The sequence below is a fragment of the Danio rerio genome, chromosome 18 (genome assembly GCF_052040795.2).
Source record: "Danio rerio strain M-AB ecotype USA chromosome 18, GRCz13ab, whole genome shotgun sequence".
In the NCBI taxonomy this organism is placed as follows: domain Eukaryota; kingdom Metazoa; phylum Chordata; class Actinopteri; order Cypriniformes; family Danionidae; genus Danio; species Danio rerio.
The window spans coordinates 35,567,418-35,593,708 of record NC_141038.1 but is presented as its reverse complement, the minus strand read 5'-3'; the positions used below and the strand labels follow the sequence as shown (position 1 = coordinate 35,593,708).

At 36.8% G+C, this 26,291-nt stretch overlaps 1 protein-coding gene, 2 long non-coding RNA genes and 1 pseudogene across 4 annotated transcripts in view; 3 read left to right on the top strand and 1 right to left on the bottom strand.

Annotated features, from left to right (window-relative positions):
* LOC147839782 (uncharacterized) overlaps positions 1-7,105 on the top strand; it is a 58,486-nt gene extending 51,381 nt beyond the window's left edge. The window contains exons 2-3 of the long non-coding RNA XR_015515114.1: positions 5,682-5,713; positions 6,131-7,105. This is a non-coding gene — a long non-coding RNA (uncharacterized LOC147839782). The remainder of the gene's footprint in view (positions 1-5,681; positions 5,714-6,130) is intronic.
* LOC137488372 (5S ribosomal RNA) lies at positions 4,667-4,785 on the top strand (annotated as a pseudogene).
* A 144-nt stretch (positions 7,106-7,249) lies between the features above and the next one.
* Positions 7,250-10,547, top strand: LOC147832880 (uncharacterized). The gene is made up of 2 exons (XM_087293299.1): positions 7,250-7,616; positions 9,059-10,547. The coding sequence occupies exon 2, from the start codon at positions 9,961-9,963 to the stop codon at positions 10,423-10,425; it is 465 nt and encodes a 154-aa protein (XP_087149425.1). The 5' UTR covers positions 7,250-7,616; positions 9,059-9,960; the 3' UTR covers positions 10,426-10,547.
* Positions 10,548-18,678: 8,131 nt separating this feature from the next.
* LOC147832879 (uncharacterized) lies at positions 18,679-22,944 on the bottom strand. Of its 2 annotated transcripts, XR_015515095.1 has the most exons (5): positions 22,890-22,944; positions 21,554-21,655; positions 21,359-21,429; positions 19,812-19,996; positions 18,679-19,645 (listed from the first exon to the last, which is right to left on the bottom strand). It is a non-coding gene; the product is annotated as an uncharacterized LOC147832879 (long non-coding RNA). The 2 variants fall into 2 exon arrangements; XR_015515094.1 differs by lacking the exon at positions 22,890-22,944 and having other exon boundaries at positions 21,554-21,792.
* Between the last annotated feature and the right edge of the window lie 3,347 nt (positions 22,945-26,291).

Sequence of the window (26,291 nt, the reverse complement as noted above, 5' to 3'; positions counted from 1 at the left end):
AATAATACAAACTTATTCAATTAAAAAAGCTGACACAAAGCGTGTTACGTTTAGAGTCTGATGAAGAGCCGTGTGACTAGAAACGTTACACTCTTTGTGTCAGCTCTATTAATTTTATAAATTAGTATTTTTGCTTTGGTGTTGCCGCCTTTGATGAATACATTGTAGGAAAAACAACTATGTTATTAGTTACATGTTTTGTGTTTAAAAGCAGAAAGAAACCAATCCCGATTTTGTGAAGTGAAATGGATTAAGTGATGACAGAATTTTCATTTTTGAGTGAACTCAATTATATAGTAGGTCTGAACTAACATGAGGCAACAATTAAAATTAAAACCCGCTTTATTTTGTTTTACATTTTAACTGCAAATTCTTAAGAACAACGATTAAAGATTTATTTTTGCGTATAGTAGGCAACAAGGTTATATTTTGTTTCATCAATACCTAATTAAATCGTTTAGTTTTTTTTTTTTTTTTTATATAATGTAGCTTATCCATAATCTGCATCACTGACAAAATACTAGCTATAGAAACCTTCGTATAAACAAACAAAAACTGCACACGTAGTATTTAACAAATTAAAGGTGCAGTAGGTGATCTGCCAAAATGCTAACCGCTTAGCATATTACCTTTGGACGGAGGGGAGGGACTGCGATTCAAAGCCACACCCCCTGAAATTGCGAGCGCGCACCACATCACAACAGCAGACAGAAAACCCACTAGTTAAGGTCATTCGCCAGTTAATGCCAGCGCCGTAAAGGAATTACATTTATTACTTTGCCACACTTACATGCTATTTCAGAGCGAATATTTAGAGTAGCATGGTAAACAGTATAGGGAGGCTGTCATTGTTCTAAAATGACCCAATTTGAATATAAAAGCAACTTTAGCTCAATAAAGCAGTCTAGGCGGAATAGCGCTATTTACTGATGTTTTGTTGTTAAACTAAATATAAATCTACATTATAGATGCTGTCAAACGACCTTATGAAACTCAAAATAATCACATCAATCTTTCACCGGGAGATTTCAGTGGCTTAACATCACGTCTGTGCATGCAAGTCATTCATAACAGAACATGCTTAGCTAACACAAGCATAACATAAGCTTAGCCTGACTAAAATAGTTTAAAAACAGAACATTACCTGTCTAACAGTAATACTTCAGCCATGGTGTCTTCCTTCCTCCAGCGTGCTAAAGTAACTCCAATATTGATTCAGGTTTTTAAAAGTTTCAATTCAGCATTTAACTTCTCCCGGTCCGTCTCGTGACTGCGCGGCTGCTTTAAGGGCGAATTATACTCGCGCCTGGCTTTACAGTAATCGGCCCGAGCTTGGCTGTCCTTCAGCACCTCCGGCTCCGACTTGGCATCGAAGAGCGTCCAGCAGCTCGCTCGCGCGCAAGTTTGTGATGCAGACAGGCACGCGCTAATGGCGAATCTGCGTGAACAGATGCGCAGAAGTCCGAATCTACATTTGCTGACAGTCTGACCTGTGTAGTAAAGTTCGGTGTTGTGTGGGAAGAAGAAGACAGGGTTGGCGATATCAGGTAAGCAATATATTTTTATTATGTTAATGCACACCACTTGTAGGCTGTGTCTGTGCGTGTGTGTGCTCTCTCCCGACTGCTCCTCCCGTTCTCCTTAAGAAGGCAGTCTCTCCGGCCCAATCACTAGAAAGACAGGTGTTATTTATCATTTCTGATTGACCTGCTGATTAGCCGCCGGGCTCCTAGCATGCTCTCCCCCCCTATTGGGTGTTTGATCACGCTTACCTCTCCACACCTGCTTATCAGAATTATGGGAGATGACGGTCCGACTCTATTTAATTGGATGAACATTTTTTAGTTTTATGCTTTACCCAGAAAATAATGTGTAGCGTACAGTCCACAGATAAAATTACTTATTGATTTTATCACGGTCTGGGTTTAGTCGCCAGGACGGGTTTACGACTGCTGGCTCCACAAGTCTGGATACACCCGACAGACTTATCTCTCCAGTGTCCCTGGATTACTAAGCCTGGAACTTCAAAGACATTCCTGCCCAAATACACACACACACACACACCCACGAGGCTGTCCCGACAGAAAGAAAATGAACTCAAAAAAATCCTGAACCAGCACAAGACTAAAGTGTTATGTTTTGTAAACTCTGTATCTCATTTCTGACTTTTCTTACCTGTGTAACCTCTCTTATAACCTGTATGCATGTTCCCCTTAAACCCCCCATGTTTGGTACCAATGGGTTTCTGCTGACATTTTTCAACACATGATGCATAGAGCAAGATCATAACTCGCATTGCTTTATTCTTTAATCCCCTGTATTAAATGCCTGTCCGCATGCTTTGGGCGGACACTCAAATTTGCATACGAGCAGCCTCAAGACAAAGGAAGGGTTCGCGCGCAAACTTTGTCCTGAAATCATTGGTCAGAATGCTGAACGGGTTGTCACGTGACCCGCAGGTATAACCAGACTTCTCCCCAAACATCCCGAGAGAACGTCTGAACAAAGAACATTATTGACGGTGGCCCCTTTGAGGGCCACGCGGCTTTTCTAAGCCGCATGGACTTTTTCCCGCCACGCTTTTCTTTATTTTCCGGCAAAGTAAACTCAGTTTAAAGTTTGCGATCGCGTTCCTCAGAACTGTATTACAAACTCAACGCATCAAGAAGGACATCAAAGGAGTTTCATCAGGACGGAAGCATAAAGAGAGAGACCCCAGACATTAAGTCCAGGTACTTTTAGTTATGCGATTAAGCTGTGCCCCTTTTATCAAAAAGGTGTTTTTTATAATCTTGGTGGTCCTTAATGGTGTGTGTGGAACTGAAAGTTTTGTCACTTTTTTATCTGAAATCTATATTTCTATTTTTATATCTCTCTCTCTGTTCGTACATGTTTTATAGTCCCATATAGACCCGATATCTCCACGTGGTTTACCTTTGTTCTGTGTTTAATGTATGTTTGTGCGTTTGTTTGTTCGTTACGTCTTACTAGTCAATTAATTCCATTATAATCAAATATATTGTATTGTTTGCCTCATGAGAAAATGTCACTGAAATACAGATTCCCCCTGCCTAGCTATTATAAGTTGTTTAAAACTTTTGAATGATTAATCTACTTCACAAAAAGTAGCAATCAAATTCCCTTTGAAATGAATAGGTCATTACCGTGTCTGCTCGGAAAAGCGGCGGCTCTGCTTGTGTTTGTTTGGTCAAGTTAACAATAAATTGATCCGGAATATTAATGATTAATAATAATTCGTTATTGTTGATAATTAATATTCATAATCTGGGAATCCGCTCGGTCGCGCGAGCATGATATGAGCATTATATACAATCATATGTTTGTTTGACCAAATTGACTGAAGCTTAAGCCGGAATATTAATAATTAAGAATAAACCGTTATTGTTGATTATTAATATTCATAAAATGAGCTTATTTCTGTTACAAAAAAATACAAATAAACAAATTCAGATCATTTACTGTAATCATTACTATTGGACTTTGAAGAGACTTTCAACTAGCACAACAACAAAAAAAAAATCTGAAGACAATCACCCACTGCACCTTTAATATAATGAAATATGTCTTAATCTTATTACTACAAACAAAATCCAGAGCATGGGTTTGTATTTCTATCATGCTTTAGAGCAGGGATAACCAAACTTGTTCCTGGAGGTCCGGTGTCCTGCAGATTTCAGCTCCAACCCTAATCAAACACACCTTAACAAGCTAATCAAGGTCTTACTAGGTATACTCGAAACAACCAGGCAGGTTTGTTGAGGCAAGTTGAAGCTAAACCCTGCAGGGCACCGAACCTACAGGAACGAGATTGGTGACCCCTGCTTTAGAATTTCACCTTTTGCATTTATGTCAAAAATGTATTTTCATATTGTCATAATTATCATTGTCAATGTCTGCACTGCAATGTATGTAGGAATTTATCCCACTACCAATTCCCACCCCTAATTTACACACACACACACATTAGGGCTGCACAATATTGGGAAAATATGCAATATTGTTGTTGAATATTGCGGCAAGAATTTTTTTGCTATAACATAGAGAAATGTAAAGGAAATCATCTGTGTTATGATCATACGTAAATATTTTAAACACATAAAATATTCAACATATTAAAATTTTCTTAAATCTAATTCAAATCTGTCCAGGAAGGTGCAAAAGTTTTGACTTTAAAACTCTATGAATGACTAAAAACCTTGGTAGATATTCTGATTTCTGTTTTGGCTTTACCATAGACATCTAAAAACGAAATGCATTTATCTCAAATATTATTTTTATTGCATTAACATTGTTCATTTGAAAGTTTTTATCAGTTTTCCTTGCATGTCTTTATGTATACATTTTTAAAAGTTTACAGTCTTTAAATAATTGGTATGGATATTGACATCTTGTCAACATCCACTTAAATAATATAGTTAGGTATTAACATGTAAACATTATTAACCTTTAGGGAATTTTAGATTATTTGACTTGTGTTGTTACTTTTTCATTATAATTGTTTATTCATTTATTTTATTTGTGAAGACAGGCAAGGGACTACTTTGCTTAAAAGATGCTGTTTTAAGATGCTGGATGGTTCCATATAAATAATTAAAAAAAAACAATGTATGAGATTAATGCATTTTGTGTTTACATGTCTATGGTAGCTTACGGCCATAACACCCTGGCAATGCCCGATCTCATCTTAACTTGGAAGTAAAGCAGGGTTGGGCCTAGTTAGTACTTGGATGGGAGACCGCCTGGGAATACCAGGTGCTGTAAGCTTTTTGAAGTCCTTCATTGGGGGCGAGGTAGTGGCGCAGTAGATACACTGTTAGACCTTACCGGGTGTTTTTACAGTAGAATACTGGCAAAACTGTTGCCAGTTACTCACTGTAAAAGTTTGGTTACAGTAAGTAACTGGCAACAGTGTTGCCAGTTAATTACTGTAACTGAACCATTACAGTGAGTGGCTGGCAACAGTGTTGCCAGTTATTTACTGTAACTGAACCAATACAGTGAGTAGCTGGCAACAGTGTTGCCAGTCAATTACTGTAACCGAACCATTACAGTGAGTAGCTGGCAACAGTGTTGCCAGTTAATTACTGTAATAGAGCAGTAGTGGTAACTAACTGGAAACTCTGTACAGTTAATTACTGTACTGTAGTGTTACAACTCACAGCATTATACTGCATACACATTAATAGTATGTCACAGTCTTACTAAAATTAATTAGTATTCCTACCTGTTATTAAAAATAGAAGGCATAAAAAATTAGACAAATGTATTTTATTGTTTTGGCAGCAAACAAATATACAACAGAAAATGTATAACAAAATTAAGAAATCAGCAGATAAAAATATCGTCTTACATACACTGTTAACCCTTACTGTAGATTATGCAGTAAATAACTGTAAAATAGCCAGTGTTTAGCTGTAATGAAAAGAAACAGTATTTTACTGTAAAAGGAGCAGGATTTGTATGAAATTCTGTAGTGCAAAGAATAAATTACAGTAGTTTACTCTATGTACCATTACAGATATTTACTGTGATAATAAATAGTAAATTACTGTTCAACCTTTACTGCCCCATCTATTCTGATGCTTTATGTTGCTATTTTATATTTATTTTATCTCTGTGTTTTCTTTGGTTCCTTTTATGTTTTTAACATGGAGTATCAGGAGTCAACCAATGCCACAGAGCTTATTAAAAGGTAAGTGTAAGATATGGACGAAATGCATTTAAAGGCAAAAATATTCACACAGAGCAAAGAAATTGTCACAATAATTTTTATAACTTTGTTTACTTTTTCTATAATTAATCTAATCTAATTGCCTAGTTTGACTTATAGTTAAGTAATTGCACTTTCAACTGAATATTAGTATTTTATATTTATATTTTATATATATATATATATATATATATATATATATATATATATATATATATATATATATATATATATATATATATATATCTATCTTAAACAACACGCACATACAATTTTGCAGAGACTCAAGAATTTGTCTGGAAAACTGGCAAGTAAAAGTGCCATTAACAGTATAAAGGCTTTCCTAAATAAATGTATAAATCATGATATTTGTTGTGTTTTTTATTATTTTTATTACAGATTTGGAACGACATGAGAATCAGATTATTTATTTATTTATATTCTATGGATGAAGTTTATATTATAGCATATTTTTATTGTTTTATTAAACAATATGTGCATAACTGTGATAAATGTAGGCAGTTGCTTTGAAAATATGCTATGTACCAGGGGTGTCAAACTCCTGGAAGGCCACAGCCTAGTAGAATTTAGTTCCAGCCCTGCTTCAACACACTACCTTTAGATTTAGTTTGATCAAGTGTGTTTAATTAGTATAACTGCACTGTTACTCTGTAGATTGTGCAGTAAATAACTGTAAAAAACAATGATTTAGGCATCACCACACACTCCCACAGGCTGTCCGTCTTATTCTAAACACAAAGGTGTTAGAAAGAGTTTTCAGAAAATGCTGGCCCTTTAAGAGAGCCAGGTGTTTGATTTGTTTACTGCTGAGTGTGCTCTATTCTCTGTCTATCAATTGAGATGTTGAGTCTGATATGTTTAGGCTTTAAATAAGAATCTACAATGAGTAAGTAAAATGTGTTCAAATGTTTTTGAGGGTTTATAAAATAAGGCTGTGTTTTAAGTTATATTGTTGTTATCTTGAAATGTGTACTTGAAAGCTACATTGTTAGCTAGTTAGCCTCTCCTCATATAACTTCTTACATTACTTTTGTTTAAGTATATGTATTTATTGGATATTGCATACTGCCATAATGTACAGATGCTAAAAGTTGTATGTATCTTTCTGGCAACTAAGCCAAAATTAAATTCCATCATCTCAGTAAGGGAACATGTGCACATTATCACAGGGAATCACAAAAACATGATACACAGCCATCCACACACAAAAGCTCCCCTGTCCGGTCCCAGGTTGTGAGTTTGTTGCTAAGTATTTTTCAGAGCAGTGTTTCCACCTATGAATTTATATTTGAAACAATAAAAAATTTGTTGTCATGAGATAATTATAACAATAAAAGATTGGATCCTTTGGTTTTTCGGTGTTGCCAACTTTATTTTTGTTTTCTATAATTATTTTAAACTTTTTGAGATTTGACAGAGCTTTTAATTATTTAAAACTTTAAAATTTAAAATAATTATTTTGTTTTTTGCTGTTCATTTTTTTTTTTTTTTTTTTTTGCATGGTCAGCATTGAGGAGAGAGTAACACATTTCACTGCAGCACTTTGTGTGTGTGTGTGTGTGTGTGTGTGTGTGTGTGTGTGTGTGTGTTTATTGGATATGTGATTGTGATAAATGTTAGCAGTTGCTTTTAAAGTATGCTATATACCAGGCGTGCTTAATCCTGTTCCTGGAGATCTACGTTCCTGCAGATTTCAGTTGCTATCCATATCAAACACACCTAAACCAATTAATTAGGACCTGAACACCACGTGATAATTACAGGCAGGTGTGTTTGATATGGGTAGCAACTGAAATCTGCAGGACCGTAGATCTCCAGGGGTCAAACTCCAAGTTACTGGAGAACTGCAGGGCAGCAGAGTTTAGTTCCCACCCTTCTTCAACATTACCTGTAGATTTCTAACGAGCCTTAATTAGTTTTATCAGGTGTGTTTAATTAGAGTTACAGCTTAAAGTCCCGGTCACACTGCACTTCTCTCCCTTTAGACTTCCAGTCATACGCATGTGAATGCTGCAGACCTGGAATGCAAGCTCATGCGACAAATTTTACAGTTTGCAGCATTGGAAAGTTCAAGCTTGGAGAACTCTGAACTGCGAAATCACATCATGTGATTGCTTGAGACTAATCACAGATCAAACCATGACCTCTCTGAACAAAAATTATGGACCAGTTGCTTGCTTTTTCAATCTCTAAATATTTTGTTTAATCCCACTCCTTTTCGCAGAGCCATGTGACAGAATTTTGCATGCTTAAACGTTAGTTTGACTGCAGCCTTTCTGTGCAGACCTGGGGCTCTCAGTAATATGTAAGATGATATTTATATCTGCTGATTTCTTAATTTTTGTTATACATTTTCTGTTTTGTATTTGTTTGCTGCATAAACAATAAAATAAATTTGTCAGAATTTACAACTTAATTTAAAGAATTAATAACAGGTAAGAATACTAATTAATTTAAGTAACACCTTGACATACTATTTTGTATGCAGTATAATGCTGTGAGTTGTAACACTACAGTACAGTAATTAACTGTGCACAGTTTCCAGTTAGTTACCACTACTGCTCTATTACAGTAATTAACTGGCAACACTGTTGCCAGCTACTCACTGCAATGGTTCAGTTACAGTAAACAACTGGCAACACTGTTGCCAGCTACTCACTGCAATGGTTCAGTTACAGTAAACAACTGGCAACACTGTTGCCAGCCACTCACTGTAAGGATTCAGTTTCAGTAATTAACTGGCAACACTGTTGCCAGGTACTTACTGTAACCAAACTTTTGCAGTGAGTAGCTGGCAACAGTGTTGCCAGTGTTCTTCTGTAAAAAAGCCTGGTAAGGTCTAACAGTGTATTACAGGTCTGCACAGTAAGGCTGTGGTCACACTAACGTTTGAGCATGCAAAATTCTGTCATACGGCACTGCGAAAAGAAGTGGGATTAAACAAAATGATTAGAGCTTAAAAAAGCAAGCGACTGGTCCATAGCTTAAATTTTTGTTCAGACAGGTCATGTTTTGATCTTTGATTGGTCTCAAGCAATCATGATGTGATTTCGCAGGTCAGAGTTCTCCAAGCTTGAACTTTCCAATGCTGCTAACAGTGACATTTTTCGCATGAGCTAGCATTCCAGGTCTGCATTCTGCATTCACATGCGTATGAATGGAAGTTTAAAGGGAGAAAAGTGCAGTGTGACAGGGACTTTAAGCTGTAACTCTAATTAAACACACCTGATCAAACTAATTATGGCTTGTTAGCAATCTACAGGTAATGTTCAAGCAGGGTGTGAACTAAACTCTGCTGCGCTGCAGTTCTCCAGGAACTTGGATTTTGACCCCCATGGTATATAGCATATTTTTAAAGCACACATGCAAATACACGCACACACAGTTATTTACTGCATAATCTACAGGGTAACAGTGCAGTTAAGCTTTAACCCTAATTAAGCACACCTGATCAAACTAAATCTAAAGGTAGTGTGTTGAAGCAGGGCTGGAACTAAATTCTGCTAGGCTGTGGCCCTCCAGTAGTTTGACACCCCTGGTGCATAGCATATTTTCAAAGCAACTGCCTACAATTATTACAATTGTGCACATATCGTTTAATAAAAACAATTAAAATATTCAAACTTCATCCATAGGGGGGGAAAAAAATTATAATAATCTGATCCTCATGTTGCTCCAAATCTGTAGTAATAATAAAAAACACAAAAATTACATGATTTATACATTTATTTAGGAAAGCCTTTATACTATACTGTTAATTCCACTTTTACTAACTTCAATTGAAGTTTTCCAAACAAATTCATTGAGTCTCTGCAAACATGTATGTAAGTGCTGTTTAAAAATTTTTTTTTAAATAACACATTTTTACTAGTCATTTAGCAAAATACTAATATTCAGTTGAAAGTGCAATTTAAAAGCTGAACTATAGGTTAAATTAGGCAAATTAGACTAATTATAAAAACGTAAACAAAGTTATAAGAATTATTATGACAATTCTTCCTCATTCGCTAAGTATTTGTCTTTCCTACTTAGGGTGACCAAACCCTTAATACATTTATACAAACAAAACTGCTTTAAAAACGGTCTGTCCCTCGAGCATCCGCCTGTTGTTTGTAGCTTTAGCCTGCTAGCGCCGCTGGTCAGCTAAAGCTACCGACCTCTTTTACCATACACTTTTGACTTACTGGCTTTGCTCTTTACCCCGTAAAATGTCGCTTCCGTCTCTGTCCTTGTGTGCAGGAGAAGCATCGATGGAGGCGTTGGAGCTGGAGCTGGAAGAAGTGGAGTCCCAGATCCGGGCACTGGTGGTGAGACGGTCGCGGCTACGGGAACAACTTCTTGTTGTACCTAATGCTAAGGCCGTCTCATCACCTAAGGTACGTGGAAATTACAACCACATCATTCCCTCTACCTCAACCCCGCGTCCTTCTCTGTCCAGGCCCAGCGCACCCGGGGCGCGGCTCAGCCAGGCGTCGTTCACGCCGACACCCGGCTACCACGGCGCCTGGGTGCAGCCGCGCAAGGTGCTTCCCAGATCCCGGGGCAGAACGTCTCCTCCTGTGTTCGAGATCTCCACGGAGAACCGCTTCTCCCCTCTCCGCGAGTCGGGTCCCGATGTGGCCATCATCGGTGACTCGATCGTTCGTCACGTCCTTGCCGCCTCCTCAAAGTGAAGTTTCATAAACTAATTTCGAGAGGAGCACGTGATATGATTGTGCACCGCTGGCCACTCATCCGTAATCAGTAATAATCCAATCAGAATGATCCTAGCTTAGTATAAATGGATCACTTTCTCCCCATTGCTTCATTTTGGAAGAATGCTTCCCGCTACAAACGCTCCAGCATTTAAACTACGCTTCAGCATCATTCAACCTTCTGGCATGGAAGAACAAACAATCAACAACAACAACTTCTCCAACCAGAACCCCGCTCTCCCCAAAACTCCAGCAGCTGCCTCGCCAGCAATCGAGCCAGAACCCCCGCAAGAAGCCGGCATATCAACTCTTCCATCTTCTACTTCATCTGCCCCTCGCTACACAAGCCACAACTTTGTCTAAACTTATGACGCCGGCGATTCAAGCCACCGGAGAGGAGCCGAACTCACAGATCACCTAACGTTAACGGTCCACTTTCGGTAACGTGCATGCTTTAAAGGGAAGTCTGGCGAGATCAGCGTGAATAGAACGCTTTAAATGAAGAACTCACCTCTCAGCCTCCCGCTGGTCAGCAGATCCATAACATTCTGACAGCTGAAATAGTTCGAAGGCAAATGACCAGGCAATCTAATCCATAAACATCATTCCATAACACCTTCATTCGTCGATATACATCCATGAAAAGGTGCACTGATATCCAAACCAGCTGCTGGTCAGAGTGGAGCCATACTTTCACGCATAAACATTGTAGCGATCTGATCTACAAAATGGCCGCCGGCCTTTGCACTCTGAACTCTTGACCGTGACTCCAAGGAGCCAATAGCTTAAAGGGGAAGTATCACCATCCAATGAGCTTTCCAAAACTGGAGACGGTCCCGCCTTCTCTCCCGACAAATTCATGAATGGACTGCGTGCAGAGACTTTGATTCCGGCCAAATAATCATGTTGAGATTACAGACATGTTACTTATCATGGATGGAGTAAAGCCATGATAAACATTACATTCACACAGTTCCTATTAAGTGGCTACATCGTTTTTTAAGTTTGATGTAGGCAGTTGATATATTTACATTTTATTAATAATTATATATACATATATTTAAAAAAAAAAAAAAAAAAAAAAATTCTGTAATGAGTATTACCCAGCAAGTGATAGACAACCTACACATCAAGCAGAAACCCTTTTGTATCACGCCAATTGTGACTCTCATATCAATACACCTGAATGTCAGTCAGTTTATAATGACAGTAAGAAAACAATTTCCTGCTCGACTGCAACAAACAAGAGGAGGACATTTCTGGCCATGGAGTAGCTTTTCATACTTATACTTTGTGTTAAATACATTTGAGTTTTAAAAACTTCTATATCAGTAAGGGGTTTAAACTCCACTCCATCATCATCTCACCAGCTCTCCAAGAGGTTTCCTGGACTTCCAGCATAGAAACGCCCCATACGCTCAGTTCTCCTTCTAATTACCACCCTGCAGGAGGACAAATGCCCACTTCTACAACCCTGGCACATTGTGACATTAAGTATTGGAACATGCATTAACAAAGGCGCTTCCATTCACAATCATCCATACACTTATGAAGACTCCTCCCACGAATATCAGCCAATACAATTAATCATGTCTGCTGTACATGTGCCATGTTGCTAAGATTTTATTTCTAATTCTCTCTTGTTTTCCATTTTAGAGTTCAAGACTGCCAGCTCCTGAAACTGCCCTCATTCAACCCATCACACTCTTCATCCTTTCCCAATGTATTTACACTCTTCGCAAAGATACTTTCTGCCTATACAGGCCACACCCTTGATACCATATTCACATATTGTTACCCCGAGCTACGACCCCCGCAGGGGTCGTCTCACCGTCCCTTCCAGGCCTAAGCAATCTTTATATATATATATATATATATATATATATATATATATATATATACACCTGTACATAGATATATATTTATAATAACGCTGTCACTCCCCCGCTCCATCTCCTAACGGAGTGTTCCTCGAGCACCTAACTTATCCCGTCACCCTCTAACAGGAGTCTTCACTGTCCAAATCCCCTTTCCCAGACTCCTGCTAGAGTAGGCCAGCTTGCCCTGTTCCCCGGGCGCCGACCCCCGCAGGGGTCAGTCACTGCCCCCCCCAGGCCACTGAAACTCATTATATATGTATATCTATGGACTTTCGTTTATAGATATATATTTATATAGAGCGCTGTCACTCCCCGCTCCATTTCCAGTCGGAGTGTTCCACGAGCATCGACTCCAGCAAGAGTCTGGCCAAACTTGCCACTCACCCTCTAGCAGAAATCTCCACCGCCCAAATCACACTTCACGATTTCTGCTAGAGATGGCAAAATAAAAAATTGCTGCACCCAACTCCCGCAGCGCCCATTCTGACTCAGAAGTCTCCTGATCACCCCCTCCAGGCCTTAGATTATCCCATTATATATATATATATTTATATACTCTCTCATATATACATATAAATTTATATATAGCGCTGCCACTTCCCTGCTCTATCTCCGTTTGGAGTGTTCCTCGAGCATTTTTGACTCTTAATGAGCCAACCCCGCCCACCCCTTATGGCCCCCCTTCACTAGTCTCCACCCAACCCCCTCCCCCGCTCTGGCTTCCACAGGAGTCAGCTTCAAACTTTGCTCCAACTGGAGCCCCCTACTCTTTCTTCATTCCTTAATTACTATATCCAGCAGCCGGATATAGTAAAAACTTTCTAGCTTTTTGGGGGAAATTCTTTGAAATACTCGGCTGCTGTCCCGAGCTAGAGGCATTTTTTGGGGAGCGATCGAGACCTACCTGATCTCGGTTCTCCTGATATGCTTCTAGACCGGGCGGGAGCCCTGGGCTCAAATATCTCCGAGCTCAGGGTTCTCTCCCGGGACAGCATGCCAAACCTGCTATAAGTGCCAAGCATATCTAAGTGGGAACTCTTGAAAGGTAATAAAGTACGTACTTTCTGCTTTCCTGGTGCCCGTGTGAGAAATATTTCTACACAGATTCCAACCATCCTGGGCGCTGCCGAGAGCCCTGGTGCCGTTGTCCTCCACGTGGGGACAAACGACACCGGGCTCCGGCAGTCGGAGATCCTGAAGAAGGACTTCAGGAGCCTGATCGAGATGGTTCGACGCACCTCGTCCGCCACGCAGATCATCGTTTCTGGGCCGCTTCCTACCTACCGCCGAGGAAATGAAAGGTTCAGTAGACTTTTAGCTCTGAATGAATGGCTAATAACATGGTGTAAAGAACAGAAATTGCTCTTTGCTAATTACTGGAATCTTTTCTGGGAGCGTCCTAGGCTCTTCCGTCCTGACGGCCTGCACCCCAGTCGAGCCGGAGCTGAACTCCTGTCGGACAACATCTCCAGATTACTTCGCACCATCTGACTAGCAGGTAAAAATTCACAAAATTCACATTATAGCCACCTATCTGGCAAATCCTATAGAGACTGTGTCTGTTCCTCGTATTATTAGATTAAGAAATAAACGTACTGTGTGCTCCAGAAAAAACAATCTAGTAAGAATCAAACCAGAAAAACCAGTTGAAAGTGAAAATACAAATTTCGTAAAACTTGGTCTCCTAAACATCAGGTCACTTGCACCTAAAGCACTTATCATTAATGAAATAATAACAGAAAACAATCTTAATGCACTCTGTCTCACTGAAACCTGGCTGAAACAAAATGACTATATTAGCTTAAATGAAGCAACTCCTCCAGGATTCTTATATAAACATGAGGCTCGTCAAACTGGTCGTGGTGGTGGAGTTGCATCAATCTTTAGTGATTTCCTTAATATTAAACAGAGAAACGGACTTATGTTTAGCTCCTTTGAAGTATTATCGCTTAATGTTCAGCTTCCAGATACTATGCAAAAACCTATGTTATCTCTCGCTTTAATCACCATATATAGACCCCCAGGACCCTATGTCAAATTTCTAAAAGAATTTTCTGATTTTATTTCTGACTTACTAGTCAAAACTGATAAAATGCTAATTGTAGGTGACTTTAACATCCACATTGATGACGCTAATGATACATTAGGGCTCGCGTTTATGGATTTAATACACTCACTTGGGATAAAGCAAAACGTTGTGGGTCCAACCCATCGCTTAAAGCATACATTAGATCTAATTCTGTCTTATGGAATCGAGGTTATTGACGTAGACATTATACCACAAAGTGATGATATTACATATCACTACCTCTTACTATATAAGCTGTGTTTACCTAAAATCAGCAAACCCGCTCCAATACTCCGCCCTAGTAGAACTATACCAGCAGTAACCAGCAGTATGGATGCCATCTTTACTAGCACACTAAATACTGTGGCACCCATCAAATTAAAAAAGGCTAAGGAGATTAAAACTATACCATGGTATAATAGTCATACTCGTGCGCTCAAAACAGCAACCCGCACCCTGGAACGTAAATGGAAAAAAACTAATTTAGAGGTCTTTAGAATTGCGTACAAAGACAGTATGTCCAGCTATAGGAGGGCTTTAAAATCTGCCAGGACCGAGCACCTGCGCAAACTGATAGAAAATAATCATAACAATCCTAGATTTTTATTTAACACCATCTCTAAATTAGCAAATAATCGGTCATCCTTGGAACAAACTACTCCACCGCAAATTAGTAGTGATGACTTCATGAATTTTTTCAGTAATAAAATATAAGGCTTTAGACAGAAAATAGGAGATGCCAAACTTTCTGCACCGGCTTATACTCCAAATTCTGTAAATATTTCATTAAATCATAATAATAACCTACACTGCTTCAAAATCATAGAACATGAAGAGTTAGTAAAAATTATAAATAGCTCTAAACCAGCTACATGTATGCTGGATTCAATTCCAACAAAATTACTGAAAGAGCTGCTACCTGCTATAGGAGAACCTCTTCTTAACATTATCAACTCTTCTTTATCTATAGGCCATGTTCCAAACTCTTACAAGCTACAGTAGGTGAGAGTTCAAAGTGGCTATTAACGCCGCGGCTTGTACCGCCGCCATTTGAAATAGGTGCCGCTCTGTTTTTAGTGTATGACCGCAGTTTGTGAATGAGCCGCCAGGGGGCGCAAAGGGACGGGATGCGAACGGACAGAAATAGCCCATACAGCTACTGTGCTTGTAAATGATATTAAACAATAAGTCAAAGCATTATAATTCCTTTATTAATAATTTAAAATTTGTTAACATGCTTTATTGTAAACTTTTTAAGTGCAAAGAAGATTCGTTTTGGAAAATAGAATTGAAGAAGTAAAAGACAACTAAAATGAAAGCACAAACATTTAGTACAAATAAGTAGTCATAAATAAATAAATAAATAAATAATAAATATAGAAAGATGTTCTTATAAAGATATCTCATTTTAAAAGATATCTCATTTTATGTCTCAACAATTGTAGATAATAATAAACGAATAATGAAAATTAATGAATAATGAAAATAGGCCTAAATAAATTATTTATTTAAAGACATTGCCAACATTGAGCTTAAGTTGAATGCAGCTTCATCAAAAGCAAAAAAAATAAATAAATTGACCTATTTTAAGCAGATCATAATAAAATATTTTTGCCGCAGGACATAAATTAAGTCTAGCAGGTTTATTTTTTAATAATTTAGTTTCAGTTCAGTTTTTTTTTTTTTTTCAAAACGTCAATGTTCTCCTTTAAAGTAGCTATAACTGTTTTTTTTTTTTGTTTTTTTTACTTAATGTCACAGTATGTTTTGTATTTGAATTTCAATTTCAGTCACCTTGCATATGCGTGTGAAATATAATGCGAGCATAACCGCTGAAAAAGAAGAAAAAGCTGTCAGTTAGAGCTAATTCATCAAAATAAGCTATATTAAAATACAGCATGCATGTTAATACAGGCAGAATGTGAACAAACTCAAGGTACAGCTAATATGCGCTTGCTTTTTAATGCATTTAAAAAGATTTGCGGCCATTTTATAGGCTACAGGCTATGGTGTATAACAATGTTTTTTTTTTTTTGTATGGTAAAGGACAATGCACATTGATTTGAAACTTTTGATTGCATTTTTATGTCCTGTAAATAATAAAAGTTGAATCAGATTAATAAAAACGAATCTGAATACCTGAAAACGGGGCCACAGTTACTTTTTTTTTCACTGACTGGCATGAATGGCAAACGCGTCAGAAAAAAAACTGCTGAATCTCTGCAAATATTTGGTTAACTTATAAAACAAATGTATGGTTTAGTGATGTTAGTAATGCATAGAAAAATGCAAAGCAGAATTATTAAAGTTATTATTTCATTGATCTGAACATAACCATTTATAATATAATTACTAACCCATCGTCTAAAATATTAAAATAATAAAATATTCCATTATTTTATTAGTGGCTAGAGCTTGATTTAATTGATTAACAAGCCATGTGCTTTTGTTTGTTTGTTCTCTGTACTGGGTATACGCAAAACATTTTCTAAAATGTCAAGCAGTATTTGTCTATAGCTTTAATTAATTCAAAATATTAAAAATAACAATAATAAAATTATAAAAATACAAAGATAAATAGAGCAGCATTTTGCTAATTATAATAGTCCTTTATATTTATATACATGTGTTTTTGCATATTCGTTATTTCACTTGATGCATTCGTTATTTAATGTTTGAATACTGAAATAAAAAGCCATCGTTTAAAAGGTTATTTCATCATCAAAATGTAGCCTGTTATATGTATCATTAACGTTTTATATAAAACTGCTGTGCAGTGTAAATGGGACCTTAATACAGTTTAAAGCGAAGTTGTCTGTAAGGATGATGGGCATGGCATGTCTATTGTTGTGGCTCGCGTTGTGAATATTAGAAAATAACTGTCGGGTGAAGGCTTTATGGTCGTGCGGAATTGTCTGCTGCTGTCATGGCTCAGCAGGCAACACCCTATTCAGCTAGGCTATGTTCGGTGTTTTTATGTACAAATATATTCGTTTTGGTGGATGCTAGAGCGTAATACAGATGTTTTAAATAACAAGTAGTTCAGTCCAGAAGTTGCTGTGCATAGAAACATAAATTTTTATAAGGCCCCATATTTAATGCGGTTTGGTTTTAAAACGCATAGGTTTTGCTACGGTTACGCCATCCGTCCTCGGGAGTTTTGGATTTTGTGTAACCATGTTTGTGGAAAACACTTGAGGGTGGAGACATACCCCTTCCCCCATCTCATAACCAAAAGCTTGTCTTTCAGGTGTTAATGGGCATCAGTGAGACCGAAATCATGTCGCATTTCCACTGTCGGCCTACAGCTCGCAGCGCGTAACGCAAACCCAGCCCCCAGAACGTCCCCCGACTGTTGGCATCGTGCATCCGTTAATAACTCGGTAGAAAATGTATTTTATAACATCCTCATTTAGACACAGTCAAACATTCAGCCCAAATGCACTGGAGAGACCTGAAACGTGTTCCCAAAAATGCTCTGTTTGCACGATTTGATTATTATCATCATATCCAAATACTTTATAAATAATATTCTAAACCTTCTCTGGTGTTTATTGTTTTTAGAAAATATCTAAAATCTTTTAAAAGAAAATATCTTGTAAAATAAAAATTTGATTTGGCTTTAACGGTTTTATTTATGTAGGCTATATAGGCCTACCTAAACTGTTATAGCTTGCTTTTGCTTGTTTTATATTGGTTTATTTATTTAATGCGATTTTATTATATCCGATAATGTAATTCTTTAAATTATATTTTAATGTGGCTTAGGCTTATCAAGATATGACACTTGTTTTGAGTCTACAAAAGGTAATTTGTAAAGTTTTATGTCTTTCTGTTGTATTCATATGGTCCCAGATAGCAAAATACACTCGGGCCAGTTCCGGCTAGATTGTCGCCTGCCGGAGACTTACCCCTCGGCCCAACTTCGGCTGCCGGACTCGGGCCGGATGCCTGTGGACTCACTGCCCGATTCCGGCCCGAATCAAGCGGGCCAGATGCGGCGGCCGTAAGCGAGCCGACGCTGCGCATCCGCGCCGGAATCGGCGCGAGGGTAATGAGCGCTGCGGCCCGGAGCTGGCGCGACTCCGTATTTATACACCTTATAAAACCTTTGGTATTACGTTGGTACTTGATATATGGTATTACAACCATTTGAATTTATATAACAGCAAACACAGGCTATAATGTAAACACAAAGTGTAAGCACTGCGTTTAACCTTTGAATAAAGTGCAAACTGCATACATATTCTGTAACGAAAATAATCAGACAAATGACAAAATAAATAAATGTTAAACGTTTATTGATAGCAAGAAAACAAATAGTACTAAAATTTTATAAATAATTTTGTAGTGCACAAGAATATCAATATAAAAACAACAATAAAACAACACAAAGACACACAGAAAGATTTAAACAAAAAATCTAAAAATTACACACAAACACAGATGTTTTTAAAACAACCCTGTTTTCCCAATAGACTTGAATTAAAAATTTGTAAAAAACAGCTAAATTTTATATAAACCTAAATATAGAAACCAATTTAAGATATAGCGAGAAACATCTTAAAAATACCAATGACAATCCGTAAAATATCCAAGTCAAACTTGTAAAAAGTACTGCAGAATTCTGAAGAAACATCGTGAAACATTTTTTTAATAAAACATTAAAATAATAATAAACAAACAAGTCAAACTTATTTTTAAATAAACTTGGACAAAATCAATTGCACAAACAGCAAGACATGAGTGAGATGATTATACATTTCATATATATACACGTCTTGTGCAATTTTATATTTATAATTTTATTTGTATTACGTTTATTAAAAATGTATCAAGATGTTTCTTCAGAATTTGGCGCACACACATACATACATACATACATACATACCATACATATATACACACACACACACATATATATATATATATATATATATATACACACACATACATATATATATATATATATATATATATATATATATATATATATATATATATATATATATATATATATATATATATAAATGCAAATGAAAGAAACAAATTGTTCAAGTATCAGGGAACATCTTAATACACTTAAAATGTTGTTTAAAAAATAAAACAAAATAGTGATGTAGACATTTGACACATTAGCTTTCTCTTCTTTCTTCCTCCATCCCTGTCAGGGGCAAGTTGTAGCTACCTTGTAATGCATTTTTCCACTTCTTTATCAGTGGTGTGGTATGGACATTTGTCCTCACTCCATCTGTGATTAAAAGATAAACAGATAATTAGTAGTGAACAAGTACTAATGTAAAAAAAAGAAAAAATTAGGAAAAAAGTAGGCTACCTACGAAGCAAAAAAAAAAAAAAACAATAAAAAAAACAAATAAACTTAAAACACTTTGAAATTAGCAAGAGCTTGAACTTACCAGTTTCTTCATTTGTTCGGGCTGCTCCTTTAGTTGATTTTCAAGCTTTTCCAAATCAAATTGGCCAAAGGAAGGTCAAATGTGTTTACATCTGGAATTTCATCACGTCTGTTTTGGTTTTGTGAGAATCAGGCCCAGCTGCTGCTTTATGACATTGCATGATTTTAAAACTTCAGTCAGTCGTGCTAAAAAAGAAAAATAACAGATTAGTATAAATCAACCTGTAGCTTATTCTCATACAACTTCTGTAAATACAACAGTGGGTTAGACACTGCTGATATTCTCTAGTTGATCTTTACTTTCTAGCTGCATTAAACCTTAACAAATTTAGTGATGTCTTCAATTCTTACAAAGACATCACGAGATGCAATAAGTTCTGTCTTGATCTCAAACTGCACTAGAACAAAAACTGTAAATGTTCATAGGTGTACTGCAGGAGTGTCCAAACTTTTTGGGCCGAGGGCCAGATGCAAAAAAACAAACGTTGTCGCGGGCCAAATTTTACATACATCACACAGACACGTGTGTGTATATATATATATATATATATATATATATATATATATATATATATATATATATATATATATATATACATATACATATATACAGTTGAAGTCAGAATTGTTAGCCCCCCTAAATTATTAGCCACCGTTTATTTTTTCCCCAATTTCTGTTTAACGGAGAGTTAAACATTTTTTTCCACACATTTCTAAACATAAGTTTTAGTAACTCATTTCTAATAACTGATTTATTTTATCTTTGCCATGATGACAGTAAATAATATTTGACTAGATATTATAGACACTTCTATACAGCTTAAAGTGACATTTAAAGGCTTAACTAGGTTAATCAAGTTAACTAGTCAAGTTAAGGTAATTAGGCAAGTTATTTTATAACAATGGTTTGTTCTGAAGACTTAAGGGGCTAATAATTTTGACCTTAAAATGGTTCATAAAAAAAATTCAACCGCTTTTTATTCTAGCCGAAATAAAACATAAGTCTTTCTCCAAAAGAAAAAATATTATCAGACATACTGTAAAAATGTTCTTGCTCTGTTAAACATCATTTGGGAAATATTTAAAAAAGAAGAAATAAATCAATGAGGGGCTAATAATTCAGACTTCAACTGTGTGTAGATAGATAGATAGATAGATAGACAGACAGACAGACAGACAGACAGACAGACAGACAGACATACATACAGACCGACAGACAGACAGACAGACAGATAGATAGATAGATAGATAGATAGATAGATAGATAGATAGATAGATAGATAGATAGATCATAACAAGAACTGCTGCTTAATTGAATGCATGTAATAGCGACACCAGGTGGTTATTTATTGAATTACGTTCATTTTTGTATAGCGGGCCAGATTCTATTGATATTTATAAAAAGCCTCGCGGGCCGTAGTTTGGACACGCCTGGTGTACTGGAATGTACAGTATCTGTGCATGTTGATGGTGGTCTTAAGAATTCTGCCATAGTCATTGATGGTGATGGTACTTGTGGTGCTGCATTGATTTCTGAAATCTTCATACCTGCCTTTTATCCAGCCTCTTTGTTCCAAGTAATTTTTCTTCATCATGGTATAGATGTGTCTATACTGTCCCTTAATCAGATACATTTACAAAACAAAACATCACTTTAGTATAGTGCCAGGGCAAAACTCACAGGTTGTAATAGATCAATGACATAATGTTGACAGTATGTGTTTAAAATAATTGCAAACAAACCTGTTCTGTCTTTAGATGTATGACAGTCATCGTCCTCATCTGTCTACCAGTCAGAAATCACAGTTGCGTGTGGATGTTTGAGTCGAGCTTCCTCATATGCATCTATAATAAAACATCACATTGTTGTTAACCTCCCGTAAAGAAAAGTTCAAATCCTGAAATACTATCAAAGTTAATTAATGCATATAATACCTATAGTGTAAATAATCAGTACACAGAAGGTTGCACAAGATTTATTTGGAGATTCATGCAGAGTGACAGCCTTATGAATCTGAGACATAGATTTGTAAGATGGTCAAGCACATGCATTATTCTGTACCCATGAAGATTAACCTACCATTGTGAAAAATGTTTGATGATGATAGCCAATAACAATAAACCATTTCAGCTGTTTGTGAAGCAATTAGTAATGTAATGTCTGAAAAGCTCAATCTATGTTGAAAATGTATCAGCAGTTTACAGCTTATAATGGACTTTTAGCACACAAATATAGCATGCCTATTCACGTTCAAAAGAGTGTGCCATTGACTTCTTTGGTCGTGGTGTGCTGCAAAATGATCTCACTAACCTTTGTTAAACAAGAACAACAAGACTTAACCAACAACTATTGTTACCCATTCATTTAAATCAGAATTTATCACTGTCAATAACATAAAAAAAACCATCAAAATCTGCTTTAAGACGTTCAGTTTTACATTAACTGACCATTACAGCTTGAGCAAAAGATATAATTGATTCACATAGGCTAACACATATGAATTAAAGTGCATAGTAATATATTTCTCTTGGATAATTTAAAGAGAATAGTAAACAGTCGAGTTTCGATCACTTTTCGTGACTAACTGCATAAACAAGATAAACAATAATATTTTATTAATCCAAAACGATTAGTTTTTATTTACACAATCACAGAATTAATACTGTTGGATAAGTAAACGCCTGTACAATGATTTTTTCAACATCCACGGTACTTTATAATGTTAAATCAGGAAAAAAACACGTTTTGCCATGGTAATGGATTCGTCTACAGAAACTTTCTTTAACGCAAAGTTAGCACACACACAAATTCGTTTCATGTTTCTTTAAAATAATTAAAATAGTTTTCAGTCACTACACACGTTACAATCTAACATTGTGTAAAAGGAAAAGGAACTTTCAGACGTGTTTGTAACTGTTAGCGTTAGCATACATTAGCTCCAGTCGTGTTTCTTAAAGCAAGTTACATTTCATATCAAACTGTTGTAAATTACTAAACGCTGTTACAACCAAACACCGTGGAAATGTTTTAAGCTCTACATTTGCTAATTATACAGTACACAAGCAGTAAAAAGCTTACCTTTCTGACCGGAATCCACATGAAATATTTAAAAAACCAAACTTTTTCTTCTTGTGATCTTCGTGCCATGGTGGTTGACAACCAGCTTTTTGGAGCATTACCGCCACCGTCTGGATTGGAGTGTGGATCATGAGTTTAGTCACGCATGTGTTTATTATGAAACCAACTTCTGCTTTAAAACAAAAACAGTCAGCACAGTAGCGTGCTATCTCAAAAATAAGCGAATTTTACATAGTTTTTCTCTAGATGACATGTATAATCTATTTATAAATAATATTGTTTTGTTTGCGTCTAAACATTGCGACCATCCACACTAAATATTCTTTTTTTGCTATCGTACCATGAATATTTTCTCAAATTATCATTAAACGTGGAGCTAACAGATTACTAGATAAAATAAGAACTTAATCGGTTGCCATCAGCCTTAATCGGTTGCCATATGGTTGACCGGAATCGGGCCAGTGCTTTACAGCCGCATCAAAGCCGCATGTGCACGAGCGAGCTGCGGGCCGCACTCGGCCCGGATAACACTCGCCGATGCCGAGTCGGAGCCGGAGGCGCCGGAGGGCAGCCGAGCTCGGGCCGATTACTGCCTGCTATCTGGGGTGTATTATCTGCAAAATAAATAACAAAAAGAAAGAAGCCGCTAGCAGCATCAACAGAGCTGTGAAGAGAGCGCTCTTTTGCTCGGGCTCTCACACACAACCTTTATGTCTGCTGTGTCTTTAATATGGTGTGTAGATTATTATGCGTTATTGAAACATCAAGGGGGACGCAGCAAAATCACTTATAAATTAAAATTGTATTATTCTATGCAACAGCCTTACATTTAAAACGGAAACATAAGGGCGATTATAAGCAAAAAGACCTCAGCCTATAAGTCTAGATGTTTTCTTTTCCTTTTTTATTTATTTGTTTATGTGTTTGGCGCATGTTTGCGATATGAAAACTAGTGTAATTACGGCAAGCCATCTTTCCCAGACTCGGGGCAAATTCCGCCTTTCCTTTCACTCCGTCCCGAAGCCCCATCCACTGCGTAAAACACATGCTGGATAAGTTGACGTTTCATTCCGCTGTGGCGATCACAGACTAATAAAGGGACTAAACCGAAAAGAAAATAAATGAAGAATGAATGAATAAATTAATAAAAATAAAATAAAAATAAGGTAATAATAAACACAAATGCCGCATAAGCGGCCTTTTTTATTTTTAGAGATGGTACATTTGAATTGCCTCTTCCCACTTCCCCCACCTCGAAATTGAAAGTAGCTCATTTACACCTTGATGCCTTAGCCTCAATAGCAAAGATCATAGCCCATTTACACATCAACACAGTGCAAGCTTAGCGGAAGAATGTCAAATCAGAATCACGCAGATGAAGCACACCAGCTACTACTATGAAACTATTAAAATTGTATTGTCATAGATTTGCTTATTTGCAGCAGCTTTTTTTCGCGCAACAGAAATGCGGCGTTGGGAAGCCGTCAATGAATAAAAACAGGGTCAATAGTGAAATCGGCTTTTCATTGTCTCCCTATTACCTATATCAGTGCATTGAAGGCCTTTTATGGTGTCATCTCGATAGAATAGCCTAAGTTATAAATAATTTAAAGAACAAAGTTATAAAAACTCACATTACATAAATAAACAATTAAAAAAAAGTTTAGGTTGTCTATTTAATTGCCCTCGTGATGATGGTGTGCTTTATCATTATGTGCGTTTTACTTATAACTAACCTGATTCAAATGATGGATCTGTGACAGAGAAACTAGGGGTTTTGGGAAACATGCATCACTATATCATTTTTTCCCCCAAACTGTGCATAGTTCAGCTGCAGGTTACTGTACGTCTTTTTTTGGAAAAGCACCCCATGTCCGCTAGTGCCGCGCGCCTCTTTCTCTGGGCAAAAAGGAGTTGATTTTTAAAATGATAAATATATAGATTAATTAAATTTTCAGCAAAAGAGACATTTATTTCATATTTCACTATGCATTTCATCTGATCTTTATAGCTTAATTAAACACATATTGTCAAAACCCACACATAGGCCTATTGTATGAAAATGAAAAGGGCATTTTTTGTTATTATTAGACTACTATTTGTTATTTGTTGCCTAGGCTATTTTCACATTTGAGGTGCTTTATTGGCATGACAAGTAACTGTACATTCGTTTTGCCAAAGCAGTGCGCGTCTCACAAACAAGACAGTGCAAAAAGGGCAGTAGTGCAAACAAATATGAAAATAACATATAATAAAAAAATTATTAATAAAAATAAAAAAGAATAAAAAAATATATATATAATAATAAAAATAAAAATAGATTTTTGATAACATTAAACAGGATAAAGGTAATAATAGTAGCCTATTATCAAAAGTAAGTCCACATAAAGAGTTCCAGTATTTGTGTGTTAAAGACAGGAGCGGGTATTGTTGGGTGAACACACAGCAGCACACACACTCCCCCTGTAAGATGGGTTCTGTTCGACAGGGACTCAAAGTTGTTTTGTATGTGTTGGATTATCGGGTAGAATTTCTCCCGGATCTCGGAGTATTTAGTGCACTCAGGATATGCAGCTCCGTCTCAATCAGCTGCTGAGGGCACAGCCGCTTCTCCACCGGCAGCCATGTTTTTTTGTGCCGGCCCGTCTTTACGGCTAGCTGATGTCCGCTGCCTGCTTCTAACATGTTAGAAAATACTGCAAATCAAGCTGTCGGTATTACCCCGCGGTTGAAATTGTTCGTTATTCGGAAAAAAAGAAGAATGTCTTGTATATGCATATCCAAAATCCTTTGGCATTCAAATTTGCTTTGAACTTGAAAGAGAGAAAGAATCGGATTTTACCTGTCAGAGCACATTGCATATGCTTTTTTTGAAATAACATTTATTTAACAAATATTTTAGCACATCGAAAGTAATTAAATTACCTGTCTTTTGATTAAAACCTTTATGCAAAAAGATCAGAAAAAAAGGCAATATGCAACACATGACATGCATCGCTCTCATGCCACGTTTTGAGGATAAATTCGCTTTTAGGTGCTGCTTTGAATAAAATAAAACTATTAAAAAGCACATTAAAGACTACTCATAAAATAAAACATTCATAAAGGAGTATCTTATGAAAAAACACCAATTGACGGGCTCTGCTTTCGGTTTTAAAAGAATCAAGCAGCTTTAAAAATATAATTTGCTGAAGAGAAATGACAGGGAAAAAAGATTGAACATATCGGGACTGTTAAAAGAACATTCCTCTTTGATATATTCTTTCGACTCCGACACATCAGCTAAGATTATGAACGACGGAGTGTCTCTCCTGCTTCAGTGGCGTGTCCAGCTGGTTATAAACGAGGAGGCGGAGAGAATGCGCTGCTTAGTTTCGGCTCAATATATTTAAATAAAAACTA